The sequence below is a fragment of the Kryptolebias marmoratus genome, linkage group LG20, assembly GCF_001649575.2.
Source record: "Kryptolebias marmoratus isolate JLee-2015 linkage group LG20, ASM164957v2, whole genome shotgun sequence".
NCBI lineage: Eukaryota > Metazoa > Chordata > Actinopteri > Cyprinodontiformes > Rivulidae > Kryptolebias > Kryptolebias marmoratus.
This window is the reverse complement of record NC_051449.1, coordinates 8592435-8605948: the sequence shown is the minus strand read 5'-3', so window position 1 is coordinate 8605948 and position 13514 is coordinate 8592435. Positions and strand designations below refer to the sequence as shown.

Here is a 13514-nt window from a genome sequence, read left to right as displayed (position 1 = left end):
GGGTTTAAAATGAGTTATTTATTAAAACAGGCCGTGCTTAACTTGATTCTAAATAGAATGAAGGGTAATACAGGTAACTTTTTAATTTATTTCTTACTAGAATCAGTAAGAAAATCAGCTCATTTTCTATTCAATTTTACAATAGTATTCTCTTAGTAATAATGGTTATACTTGTGCAAAATGCATTAGTGTTTTATTTGAAACACTTTTAAGAGAATTGTTATTAAACTAGCACTCAATCAAGAAAATCTGTACTATATATTTAAAAATATATTTTCTAATGGCGTCTTTTGCAGCTTTTAAGCACTATACAGTCATCCTTATGTCATTACTGGATCATAGTTTCCACATATATGGAGAAAAAATAAACAAGAGACAGAATTCATAAGATTCAATCATTTATTATGTGACTACTCACAAAAACAATTCAACTACGTGTACACTCAGCAGCAAAAACAGTTATGAGTTCATCAATGAATGGAGTTAAATGTGGAAGGAAAAACAGACAACCACTTTTTCTCAAAGTTTCTCAGCTCTTTTTCAGTTTACAGTTTTGAAACCAATAAAAAGACAAAAAAAATAATAAAACAATGTTTTTTAAACAAACTTGAAACAGAATTACATTTTTCAAATCTGTTTAACATGTTAGCAGCATCAGAAAGTAATGCCAATCTCTTCTACTAAGTGTTGCTGAACGTACCTTTACAACAAAACATTGTACAGATGGACAAGCGGTACAACATTCACAATATTCACAAGTATCATTGTTACACTAGTATTAAATACTCTTGAAATTTTCTTGACTGAGTTAAGCTGCTCTCTGGTTAGTGGCTTGATAACAGAAGAGAAAGATGTTGTATGAACAAATTAATTAACCCAATGAAAGTAACTGTGTCTTTGCAAAATATATGAGGAAAAGAAATAAACTATAGTTATTGAATATGTTTAAAGTTAAGTAACAATGTAAAATATTCTGCATTTATAATGTAGTTGTTGCAACATGGGCATTTTTTTTTTATACATAAATCAAATCAAATCTAACAAAGATAATCAAAATATTTCTGATTTTTTTGAGTAGTTTAATTTCAATATCTAAGTCTGTATCGAAACTGAACATCTCTGACGGGCTGCATTGACCCAAAGCCCCATCGCCTGAAGTCGATTTCAGGAATCTTCTCATCTGGATTCATCAGCTCAAACTCAAAGTAGATCAACATGAGGAAAACAAACTGTTTCAGCTCATTGGTGGCAAAAAATCGCCCAGGACACATAGAGACCCCTGCACCCCAGGGCATGTTGTAATACTTCACCTTCTTCCCTGCTTTGTAAAAATCAGTTTTCTTGCTGCCATCTGGGTTCAGAAAACGGTCATATTTGAAGGACAGAGGGTCAGGATGGATCTCTGGGTCGAGATGAACATCTTCATAAGGAAAGATTCCCATTCTGTCTCCTTCACGAATGAAGTATTCGCGCCCGTCAGCCATTTTGAGGGTCATGTTCTGGAGCACTGCTCTGAGGAGGAGAGGTGCAGCAGTGAGCCGGAGGGTCTCCTCCACAGCGCTGTCCAAGATCGGAGTTTTTGTGAGCATTTCATGAGTCAGGTTAATCAGGGGACAACCGGGTTGGACTTCCTGCCCAGTCTCCTTCAGGACTTCATCAACCTCTTCTCTGATTGCTTTCATGGCCTCTGGGTGTTTCAAGAGGAACAAGAGAAGCCAGAATGAAGAAGGTCCTGTGTTCCCCTGAGAGGCCCAAAGAAGCACAAACAAGTACTTGTTGATGTTTGACTCCTTCACGCCCAACTCCTCTTTGGCCTGATGCATGTCCCACACCCAGCGACTGATGTTGTCATTGGCTTTCATCTTCTGTACTGACACAGCATCCCAGAAGAAGGTCTGTAACCTGTCAACTTCCCATTGCTGTTTTGGGGACAGAACCCCAAGAGCCAAGTTAGGGAAAAGTTGGTCATATTTACGAAACTCATAAAACAAAGTTTCAGATTGAGATCTGTCTTTCTCTTTTGCTTGCTCCTCACCGCCCTCTGACTTGTGTGGCACATTTCCAAACAAAGCTAAATAGCCAGCTCTGAACACAATGTTGTAGCTGTACATGAACAGTCCATCTTCCTTCCAGGTCTTTTGATCTGAACTAACGCTGTGCAGCATCAGGTTCTGCAAATTGCTCATCATGGCTTCTGTCATTACGTCCAGGCCTTCTCCCTTCAGATGTTTATTGCTGGAGGAATGAAGAATGTGATAATCTTCCTCAATAGGCACATAACCAAAAACTCTGTAGACCATCTGTTCTGCAAACGTGTTGAAGTCCAGCTTTTTCCGACTCTCCTTAACAAAAGCCCCGAAAGACAGAGGATCCTGAAGGAAAGTAATGTAATTTCCAGCCAGCTGCACTGTGAAGACATCGCCATGTTTCTTCTTCATCCTTTCTAGGAACTTGAAAGTGTCTCTGCGAAATTCTAGCACATGACCCAGCCAAGGAATGAGACCCTTGTCGAGAGGGGGTTCTCCTGGTCGCCTCTTTCTGAAAACCCCAAGAACGTACAGCCCTCCGACCAGAGCTACAAAAATGGTGAAAAGAATTGGCAGCAGCAGCCCCATGACTGATTCCTCTGAGAGACACAGATGGATTGGAAGTTAAGGTCCACTTTTACCATGATAAACATGCTTTTAGCTCCTCCCTTACAGATCAGATAACAAATTCCCAGCAAGAGCTTAGCAAATACTGGCACTGATGTAGGAAACTGAAAAAAACACCGGAAAGATTAGTCTGCTTTCGCCTTTTTTTTTAGTGTTTGTAGTTGGGCTTCTTGAAGTCATTAGACATTTTACTTCAGATCAGATGTTGAGCTGTAAACAGAATGGCCTGTTTAAAGAGGACTCTACCTAAAAAAATAATACACTGTTTTTTGTTCAAAATAATCAGTTTTAAGCCTGGGGTTTCACTCTGCTGTTAAAATATTTGCTTAAAAATCTCATTATTCTGTTTTTTTTTTATTTGTCTTACATTTACTCTGATGGATTGTGTTATGTGGATTTTTGAAGGCTAGTTTAAAAGTAACTGTTACAGTTCAGCACACAATCCTAAAGACCCCAGATTTTGTTTTTAGTTTTACCTTAGCAAACAAATTACATCTGTTTAACTCATGCTCCAATTGTCCTGTTTTCTTTCTTTTACGTCTGTTATGAAAGTCAAAGCAGTGATTTGAATATTTTTACAGTTTGCGCAGAGGTAAAATATTTACATATCTGGAACAAAGATGTTCATTGTGCAAAAGATCAGTTCAATAAAAGGAAACCACTTCAAAGAAAAAAAAAATGAAATCATTTTTAAAACATGAAGAAAGCCAAGGAAGAGATTAAAACTCATAAATAATGCAGACATCTTGGCCAACATCAAGTTGTTTAATCTCAAAAGTGAAGAAAGCATTATTTCAGGTTTTAGACAAAGAAATACAGCTTCACTTTACAAACAGCTCTCAGGGAGTAAAAGCTTTATTTCACTTGCTTATCCAGCTCAACAAAGCTATTAAGAACCACACCCAGAGATTTGAAAGAGGAGCTACTGTATAGGGTTAGATTTCCTAAACCAAAAGGCTTCTGTCTCACTTTTATTGATACTTATAAAGTTTAACTTCATGTGATTCATCTAAAGAGACAAGAGAAAAAGACAAGCTACTCCTTTATTAAACCATAAATATGAGTTACAAGGACAGGTCAGAAGAAGAAGAAAGTCAGCACAGACCCACATATCTAAGCAGCCTGCTGACCTTCATTTTGTTCATGTTGCAATCTTTATCTAACTGTAAAACGTCATGGACTATCACTGAGTAACTTTTATCTTAGCTAATGAGATTGTAGCAAGGGAGATGTATGCTTTCACAATGTCCATGAACTTAATTAAATCAATATAACAAGGCGGTTTTTCTTTTACTGCTGTTTTCATTTGCTACTGTGTGCATTTTAACAATGATTTACAAAATTTCTCGGGCAGATTTTTATATATATATATATATATATATATATATATATATATATATATATATATATATATATATATATATAAAGACAGTTAGGTGTACTGTGGTAGGAACATGTTTGATTTTTTATTTATTTGTCTTTAAATAATACTGGATTAGTTCTTGGTTTAGGTACAGTGTGCAACCTAAGTTCAATATTTCTGTCTCATTTACAAAGTCCACAAAGAACACCTGACTGGTTCGCCTGGTGTTACATTCTCAGTGGACATGTGGCGCCACCTACTGGATAAAAGCTGTAGTCGTCTTCCCTGGGTTAAAGCTGTGTTATGGTCATACAGATTTTACACATAAGTAACTGCAGCTAAAAATTATTTAAAAGCGCAACAACCAAAAACAAACAAATAAACCTTGTGTTTGTAGATTTGATTCTGTGTTCTCAATCTTCTTGTACTGCCCACTTTTGGTTAATCCTTATTTGTTGGACAAATTAACTCAAACTTAACTCGAGAATATGTTGGTATCCACCTAGAAGTTGATGACTGATGACTCACTGGCTTCAAGCTGCTCAGGACCTGTTGGCGAAATCAGGTCCAAATAATGAGCCTTCCACCTCCATGCTGGACAGTTAAATTGTTTAGTGATGTGCTGTGTTTGTTATTATTAAAATCTTCACCTGGGTTCTTTTAAACTTAAGAGAGCCTCATGCTTCTATCAAAAAAACAAAACTCATACTAACTGAAAGAAGCAAGTGGACTACAAAAACAATTAAAAGCAAAGCTATAGAGTTCATAAAACATGTTAAAACACTCGTGTTTTACATGGCAACACAAATAAAATTTGCCATGTTGCAACCCAGATTTGGTTTTGTCAGGATTATTGTTTCCAGTGGCCACAATGACCCTGACCACAAACAAATTTCTTCATAACAAAAGTCAAGCAAACAACAAGAAGCCAACATATCAGAAGTGCTCTTTAGTGAAATTAAGTCTCATCAGTGCTTCCAAATCTTTTGTCTTCATCTCCACTTAGTACTTGTCCTTCGATTTACTAAAGTGCAACTACGAAAACCTTAAACTGTTTAAAAGGTCTAAAAACTAGATCTCTGATTAAATAATTTCACATCAATGGAAGATGATTTGAACGACTCTTCTGCTGCACGATCAGTAATTCACCACTAGATGGCAGTGTGCTCCTTTCTCTCATCACATTTACTGTTTGAACAGACTGAGAACAAGGTTACACCGCCATTTATTGGCTAGTATGTGAACAGCATATTGCCAAATCCTGCAAATTTTTGAGTTTAAATCTTTATTTATATATTTATTTATTGGTTTAAATAAACCTCTAGTGTACAAATATAAATATAAGCTAATTGCTTCAACAGAAGTCATGAAATGGCACACAATGATTTTACATCAAAACAGAAAGAACAATAAAAATGATGCATTTGGGTTCATTTAGACTTGAAGGTAAGTAGCACTTGATATTTGCTCTGCCACCATCATATATCTGATTTAATCTGCAGTGTCCCTCAGGCTCTGGTGTATGTTCAGGGAGAATTGAGCCTATAATTGCATCAAGGAAATGCCACATTAAGGCTTCAAAGCAGTTTTTTGTGTCCATTCTCATAAAGAGTGAACAGTGCAGAAGCTTTCAAACAAGACAAACTGCTCTAAGAAGAAAGAGGGGATTAATTCTGTTATGGGTGTAATTTCAACACACTGTGCAAAATATGGTTGAACATTTTCGAGTGAAAAAATGGATTTCATTTGGTTTTGAAGAATAAAAGGCACAATTATCTCCCCCCAACTCTCAGGATATCTGGATAGCTGAAAAGCCACGAGTGAGAAGAAATATGTACTTAAATGGGGAAAAACGTCCTTTGTCCGAGGAGAAATAAAGTTTGAGATATCTGAGATGCTGATTTTGAATAGGAAGAAAGTTGATTAAAGCATTATATGGTACAACGGCCGGCCATATCCCTGTCTGGGTCTGTTACAGGGCCAAGACAGAGACTGAAACATGAGCACATTGAAAATGAGCTTAGGTTTATCCTTTTTATTATCATTGTGGATCACAGACTTTTTACAGTTTTATGTTCTGGATCAGGTGTATCTCACTGTGGGCCCACGTGACGTTAGACCACTGGGTTACAACATCACGCCGACAAATAGATAAAAGTCACAGAATGTTCATTGGTTTAACATCAGAAAGTCAATGTACAGTTATAAAATACCAATGACTTATATACTAAGTGACTTATAATGACATATCCTATAGTATACAGTGAATGACAAGAGCATGGGACAGAAAGCGTACACAAAGATGGTACTAGTTTTTACCAGAGACCAACCAAGCCCATATATGATGTTCTATAGATTCGACGGCGACATACAAAAAGTCTGAGGGGCTGGGAAATCAAAATGTGCTGGAAAATTACATCTGTTTTACTGAAGTTTTACATGGAGGCGGAACCATTGAACGTCTCACGCAACCGGATGTTGCATTTAATGTACCTCGGAATAATGCCAACCACAAAATATTTGCGTCGTTATGACAAATGCCTACCTAATTTTGAAGTCAACAGTTGGATTCAAGTAACAAAAAAATGTTTTATTTTATCGTATTATTCAGCTTTCCAATTTATTCAATTTTGCGAGCAATCGAGTTTATATGGGCAACTCTTAGAAGCTATTTAATAAATAAATCCACAGATCGTGTAGTTACATTATGATGAATCGTTATTTATAATAGATTTTTAACGTAATTCTTAAACAATCTGTAACTTAAACTAGCGATGTCAAGGCAAAGACAATTTCCGCCGCGTATGTTTAAGAAAGGGGGTTTTCCTGCAAACAATAAACACAACACTTGAAGAGGCTGACGTCAGACCGGCGTCATCGACAGTTATATCACCACGACGCCGGTATACGACTTCCTTTAAATACGTGCTAGCTAGCTCGGGAAACTTACTAAAGTCACCGGACAATTTCTTTCCGAAAGCCTTAAACAGCAACACGGGTAAGGAGCTGACAGCGTTAAATTTTTAATAAAAATTGTAAACAATCCATGTTGTCGAATATATTAACTTTTTCTAATTCTTTTAGAGCTGCGTTTGGCCTCGAATCAGAGTTTAAACCCTTATAAAAATCAAGAGATAGCGTTGCACCGTAGATGTCGTGTTTTATAGCAAGTTATATAAGGGGTTATTTCAATGAAGACCTAAAATTTGCGTCGGTCTCTGTTCATATGTCACCTTCGTACATGTCCTGAGCAAATAACAGGTTACATTTTAGTTTTGGGGGTTTAACTTTGAAGCTATTTTTTTTTAAAATATAATTGTTTGTTATAAATTGCAAGATTTCTAATCGCAGTTTATGTACAAGATGGAGCTCTGCCATAGTTAATTTAGCATTAAATTTGCTAAGCAAACAGAATAAACCCTAATAGTTGTCCTTGTTTGACCTTTTTTTTTGCAGTCAACATGGCTTCTTATGATGAACATAATGATTCTAAATTGATGCGGAAAGTAAAGGAGAATCCATTTGTCCCAGTAGGTGAGTACATCATGTACCTTCCTGATAACAAGTCTAGAATATATTGAATATGTCAAAACTGCCAACATTTGCTCATTATGATTTTTGCAGTAATGTATTGCATCCTTTTTTTGCCTTAGTAACATTTCACTTTGATGTTACTCATTTATGTAGACTAATGTGTTTTGTTTTTTATGTTATTATTCTAGGAATTGCTGGGTTTGTTGCGATCGTTGGACACCAGCTGTACAAAATGAAATCCCGAGGCGACACGAAAATGTCGGTGCACTTGATCCACATGCGTGTAGCTGCACAGGGCTTTGTGGTTGGGGCCATGACAGTCGGTATGTATCACGAAATGTCTCTTTTCTAATCTTCGTTGCATCGTTTTTTTGCAGATGCCCTCCCTCGTAATTGCACGAGGCGTACAGAAGCAGAAGCTTTAACTGACCCTTTCGGGCGCTCAGTTTTCATTAATGGATTCAGGAAGTTAAAACGGCAGATGGACGTCATACAGATGTTTGCTTCATTGTTGACAGCTGTGGATTATTTTAAGCTCTGGCTCTGTGGGCCTCAGCCCCAGCAAAAATGCTTTGTCATCCTGACTGGTTAACTTCACATGTCTTCAGCTGTGTGTATCTTGAGACTTTTCTCAGACTTTAAAAGCATGCCAGAATTTCCCATGACTCCTTGCAAACACAACACTGAAATTCGGGGCCCCCTCCTCTTGAATTCTGCTGTGGTGAAGCACCACCGCACGAGCTGTGTGCTTCGAGTCACAGGCAAAGGGACCTGTAACTGAGACCAACAGGGCCGTACTTTCTGACTGATTCACAGCAGAGACGTTATGTTGCATTTTATTACAGCCAAACAGGTTCGCACACCCCCACACTCTCCTTTTTTTCTGTTATTGGACCCACTTACAGATAATACACAGGAGAGAGCCAGAAAACTGAGTGACAAATGCAGCAATGCAACAAACCGCAAATTTGCTGAAGTCCATCTTTAACAATGCCTTGACTTTACAAAAGATAAATATAAAAGATATAAGTCAGTTTATCATAAAGTGAGCTGGCTGTTAAACTGAATTTCACAATAAACTATGAAGAGTTTTAACTTGAAATCTCAGTTTTATCGGGATGTGGTTGTGGTTTGAGCACAATGTCAGAAGAAGCTACTTTAAAAGTAGGTGATGTGTGCCAAGCTGCCCACTTACTGGCTACACCATTTTATTTGCTGCACATGAAATAACCTTCAGTATTGTTTTATTTTGCTTCTCATTACAACAAGATTTAATTCAATATTCACATAAAACACCAGTGAAGGAAAGAAAATTAAACTTTACAAATTCCTTTACAATTTACAGCAGGCATAAGCAAAAAAACATTTGTGGTTTTGTTGCAAGATCACATTTTAAGACCGTTTTTAGCATTGTGAGGAAGTATCGACATGTAGGGAAATATTAGACAGCAAGAATCTGTTGTGTGCATCTTTTTCCCGTTTATTCTGGAAACAATGCTGTGTTTAGAATTTATTTACAGAGTTCAAAACTTACTGCTTCAAGAAGTCACCTGAAGCAGCTGGTTTTGAACTAATTTGTTTTGAGTCCAGTTTATCAGGTTTAAATCTGGCCTAGATTTTCTGAGCTCTTTAGAAGTAGCCTACATATTGCTGAAATGTTCCTAAATTGCTCCTGAATGGGACTAATGAGAAAATTCTTTGCATTTTATGCTTAACTGTGCTGTCTCTGATCACTGTGAGACTACAAATATGGTTAAGTGTTAGTTTTGTTGTTGTTTATTAACCAGTAATATGTTTTGTTTCTGACTAAAATTGTCCAAACTACTTTTAGTTTCTGCATTATAGAAAAGTTAATGTGATCAGTAGTAAAGTCTGAGCTGCAGTTGTTTCTAAATTGTCTTTAAATCGCTGTAAGAGTCTCCGTGTAACATGTCCATGTCTTTGTTTTCTAGGTGTCCTGTATTCAATGTACACACAGTACATTAAAAAACCCCATGAAGAGCAGAAAGGAGGGGAACCCAAGTGAACACGGACTCTTACAAAAACATCTGTGTCTTTTAAAACATTCATATTTAGGTGTACAATCAGAAGCTAATTGATAAATTTAAAAACCGTCTAATGGCACTTCCTTCTTTTAGGCAGTGGTCACATTATAACTTTTGTGTTTAAGGTTTTATTTAGTGCTTAATTTAGCACTCTTTGTGTTTGAGACTGCATATGCAGCTGATGGGGTGTTTATTGGAAGATACCAATATCGATGGTGCGTGAGCCACAATTTTTCTTTTTAAAAAATAAAGTGTAGCAGATAAATTAGTGTTTATATCTATTGAAAGGCTAAGGCCAAGTTTGATTTGACTACCAACAGCAGATTACCTGACATTATTATGTATTTGTCATACTTTTATTTTTTTATGTAATAATTGTGGGATTATATTTTATTTTATTTTTATTTTTTGGCCAATTCGGAACATTTGCATCTCTGTAAATGTTATCCTTGTCTGTTTGGGACACTTTAAGAAACACTGGGCTTTCAGGTTTAATCTGAGATCTCACATTATTTAAACAAACACAACTTTGGTGGTTTTTGGCTCATTGCAGATTTTTACTATATTAAAAATGTATATTATAAAGTCACCACATGGACACAGGAAAAACCTCATGTAACATTTCGTGTTAAAAACCAGCTAGTTGTAAAATGATTTTATTCACTTGTGTTACTGTAATGTGTTGTAACAAGTTTCTTGTCATTTTTTCAGTATTTGTCATAAAATTCATAATTATGTTTTTGTTTTCAAATATTCAGGAGACAACAGTAAACTGAGGTACAACCTATAAACTGTGTAGTAGCTTGGCAAATGCAGTAAAACTTGTTTTTGTGATATTCTTAATGTTTTTACTAGGATAATTACAAAGCCGATTTTTACTGTTGTGTGCAAATACAGAACATGTCATGTGTTAAATTGTATTTTTTTAAGTTACTCTGAAGTTCTGTTGTGTGTAGAATCTCTAATGTGCTTTAACTGTCAGTTTTTCTTAGTTTTGGCTTCATCAGTACACTCCTGGCAGCTAGACCAAATGTAGTTAACAGTTCAGGGTTCTGCTTGTTGTGTTGACTATAAATAGCCCAGAATTAGAACTACTACAGTTTTGTTAATATCACCTTTTCTCATCCATCAAATAAACTACTCTGCTCTCACCAACTCGTACAATGGTTTATTCTTTGAGAGACTTTTTCTGATGAACAAAATGAAATGCCTTTATTTAGGGTAGAATTATGCTTCAGACAGTGTCAGTAAAAATGTTTCTGGAAGATGAGTATTTATTTGGCAACATGTAGGATCCAGCAAGTGTTTTGCAACTGCTGTGTATCTGGGAAGGCCACTTACAGTATGGATGACGTACCGGCACAAATATACCTGCGGGGTGTGCTTGTCAGCATGACTTTGCAAATCTTCATCGCTTGTACAGGCGGTCCTACTCTTCCTCACTGTCACATTCTAACATGTTCAACTGACATGACAGGAGTCATATGTGAGTCCCTATTAAATAAGTTGAGTTTTCCTTTACATTTGAACTCAAACTAAAATGGAAAGATCCTCCTGACTAGTAGGATGATTGAACTATGGGCTGTTAAATGAATCCAGTTTTAGTGTTGTGAATAAAAGTTAGCAAATTTGGATAAATAAAGAAGGATTTTATCAGAGGCATTTGGGCTAAAGAGTAAATATTTGATTCAGTTTATATTTGCATAGAGTATTTGGAAGACTTGTCTAATTTCTGAACGTTACTGTATAAACGTTCTCAGACCTGAAAACAGCTTGAAAAAGGCATCTTTCCGGACTGTATCCCTCTTTATTATGGATGATTTATCAGTGAAAATGGAAGGTTTTAGCCTTCATTTTTCTTTTACTCGCACTTAACAAATAAGTCACAGTACTGTGGCAAAACCCCCAATGTGACACAACAAATTACCTTGTGGGGATGATTTCTGGGACACAGTGGAATATTCAGTTCCTGGGTTTAGTTTAGCCTTTATAGCCTTTGTGTGAATCCCTTCAGAAGTTCCCAGTAATTGCAAATACTTGTGACTTGCTGTAACTTGTTGATGACCCTTCTGTCTAATAGTATGCTAATAACATACAAACTGACAGTATTATCTATATAAAATACTGTTAACTTAGCTGTTCATTTGTTTGGGCAACCATCAAGAGTTCAAACTAAAATTAATTAAAAAAATGTCACCTTCCTAAAGACAAAATCAAATTCATTTCTGGGCTCTGTGACTGATAAAGTGTTGGTTGATGCTTTAAGAGGCTCTTCTGTCCAACAAAGCATTTGTTGGATTATTTTACACATAAGCAAAATGCTCCACATACTGTGTCTTTGGAAGTCCTTGTAAAAGTTTGTTTTTTTGTTAGCGTGAACACAAAGAATCCATCTGAGGTCAGGAAGTACTGCACAGCTGCTCTGCCATGTATCCAGTTACACCATCAAGAACACGGAAGTCACGTACCTGCTGTTTCCACCACAATACCACTCCAGAGCTGTGTAAGCATGACTGTGCAATTTCTGGAGCGCTCCTTACTCTCATTCACACTCATTCACGCATGAATTTTGATATTTCAGTAAGATATAGATGAAAAAAAGCGCATGATGTTTATGTTTGCATTTCAGTAAACATTAAATTTATTGTTAAGCACATTTAATAACTACATTATTGTATTTGTAGATGACAGAGAAACTTATGGAAATGCTCAGTGATTATCGATCAAACAAACCAACAAATAAAAGTTTAAAAATCAAAATTGCAGTGCTTTTAATGGTGGGGGAAACCGAGCTGTATTAGATGGATTTAGAAGTTTCTTCCACAGTAAACTGAAGGGATATAATTAAAAGCTGAGACCAAAATTCCTTTTGCAGTATTTGTTGAAGTTTTTATCCAAAAGTATAGAAAAGAAAAAAGATATATATTTGACATAACTATCAGCAGCACACTGTGTTGTTCAGCTTTTATGAAGCTGTCTCCCCATATTAAATGAATATATTTTTATTTTGACATATCTCTGAGAAATTCATCTTTGCAAGCTCTAATATATAGCACCCCCTCCTGGTGTTGCATAAATACTCTGCTTTGAATTATGAATATGGAATTCATACATGCAACCTAAGTTTGAACCTAATAAATACAGTCAGGGGTGGAAATTAAAAATGTTGTCCACCAGCCATAGTGGCTGGCGGACAGCGCGAACGCACACTGACCGACGTCATGACATCATTGATTTAGTTAAAAAAGATCCCGTTGTTTAACTTTCGGTTCTTCCCTCGACTACTCTTGAAAAACAAAATAAAATAGCTTCTCATCACAACACCTAATTGGTGTTAGACTGCCTGTAATCTGTAGTGGATCGAGTGCATCATATGGGTTTGCAGTGAACTGTTGTATTTTTTTTATTATTCAGGCGGTTTTCTCCGCCTGAAGTGGTATTTCGCTTTTATGTAAATAACATTCGGGTTGAATGTTATTTAGATCATTAATTATCCAACAACAACCAGTTAATTTACCAACAAGTCTTTAACTGTGTTTATTCCTCTCACCGTGGACAACAAGTCTTGTGAATTTGGAGACATTTGTTCTTTTTTTGCAAAAATTACCAGGGGGGAACCAAATATTTCAGCCGTCTGCAATAATCGGTTCCCCCTCTAAAACATGGGACAAAAATAATTTACCAAAAAGTCCTTAACTGTGCTTATTCCTCTCATCGTGGACAACAAGTCCTGTGAATTTGGAGACATTTGTTCTTTTTTTGTAAAAGTTACCAGGGGGGAACCAAATATTTCAGCCGTCTGAAATAATCGGTTCCCCCTCTAAAACATGGGACAAAAATAATTTACCAATAACTCCTTACCTGTGTTTATTCCTCTGTATTATGATATTATTAGCACATTTTATTTTTAAAAGAATG

At 36.3% G+C, this 13514-nt stretch overlaps 2 protein-coding genes across 2 annotated transcripts; one reads left to right on the top strand and one right to left on the bottom strand.

The window, feature by feature from the left end:
* Positions 1–381: 381 nt before the first annotated feature.
* Positions 382–2655, bottom strand: LOC108241650 (5-beta-cholestane-3-alpha,7-alpha-diol 12-alpha-hydroxylase). Its single transcript, XM_017425944.3, has one exon. It carries the CDS (start codon positions 2613–2615, stop codon positions 1086–1088), a length of 1530 nt encoding a protein of 509 aa, XP_017281433.1. The 5' UTR covers positions 2616–2655; the 3' UTR covers positions 382–1085.
* A 4220-nt stretch (positions 2656–6875) lies between these two features.
* Positions 6876–10747, top strand: higd1a (HIG1 hypoxia inducible domain family, member 1A). The gene is made up of 4 exons (XM_017425939.3): positions 6876–7015; positions 7474–7551; positions 7740–7874; positions 9504–10747. Exons 2-4 carry the CDS (start codon positions 7479–7481, stop codon positions 9575–9577), a joined length of 282 nt encoding a protein of 93 aa, XP_017281428.1. The 5' UTR covers positions 6876–7015; positions 7474–7478; the 3' UTR covers positions 9578–10747.
* The last annotated feature ends 2767 nt before the right edge of the window (positions 10748–13514 follow it).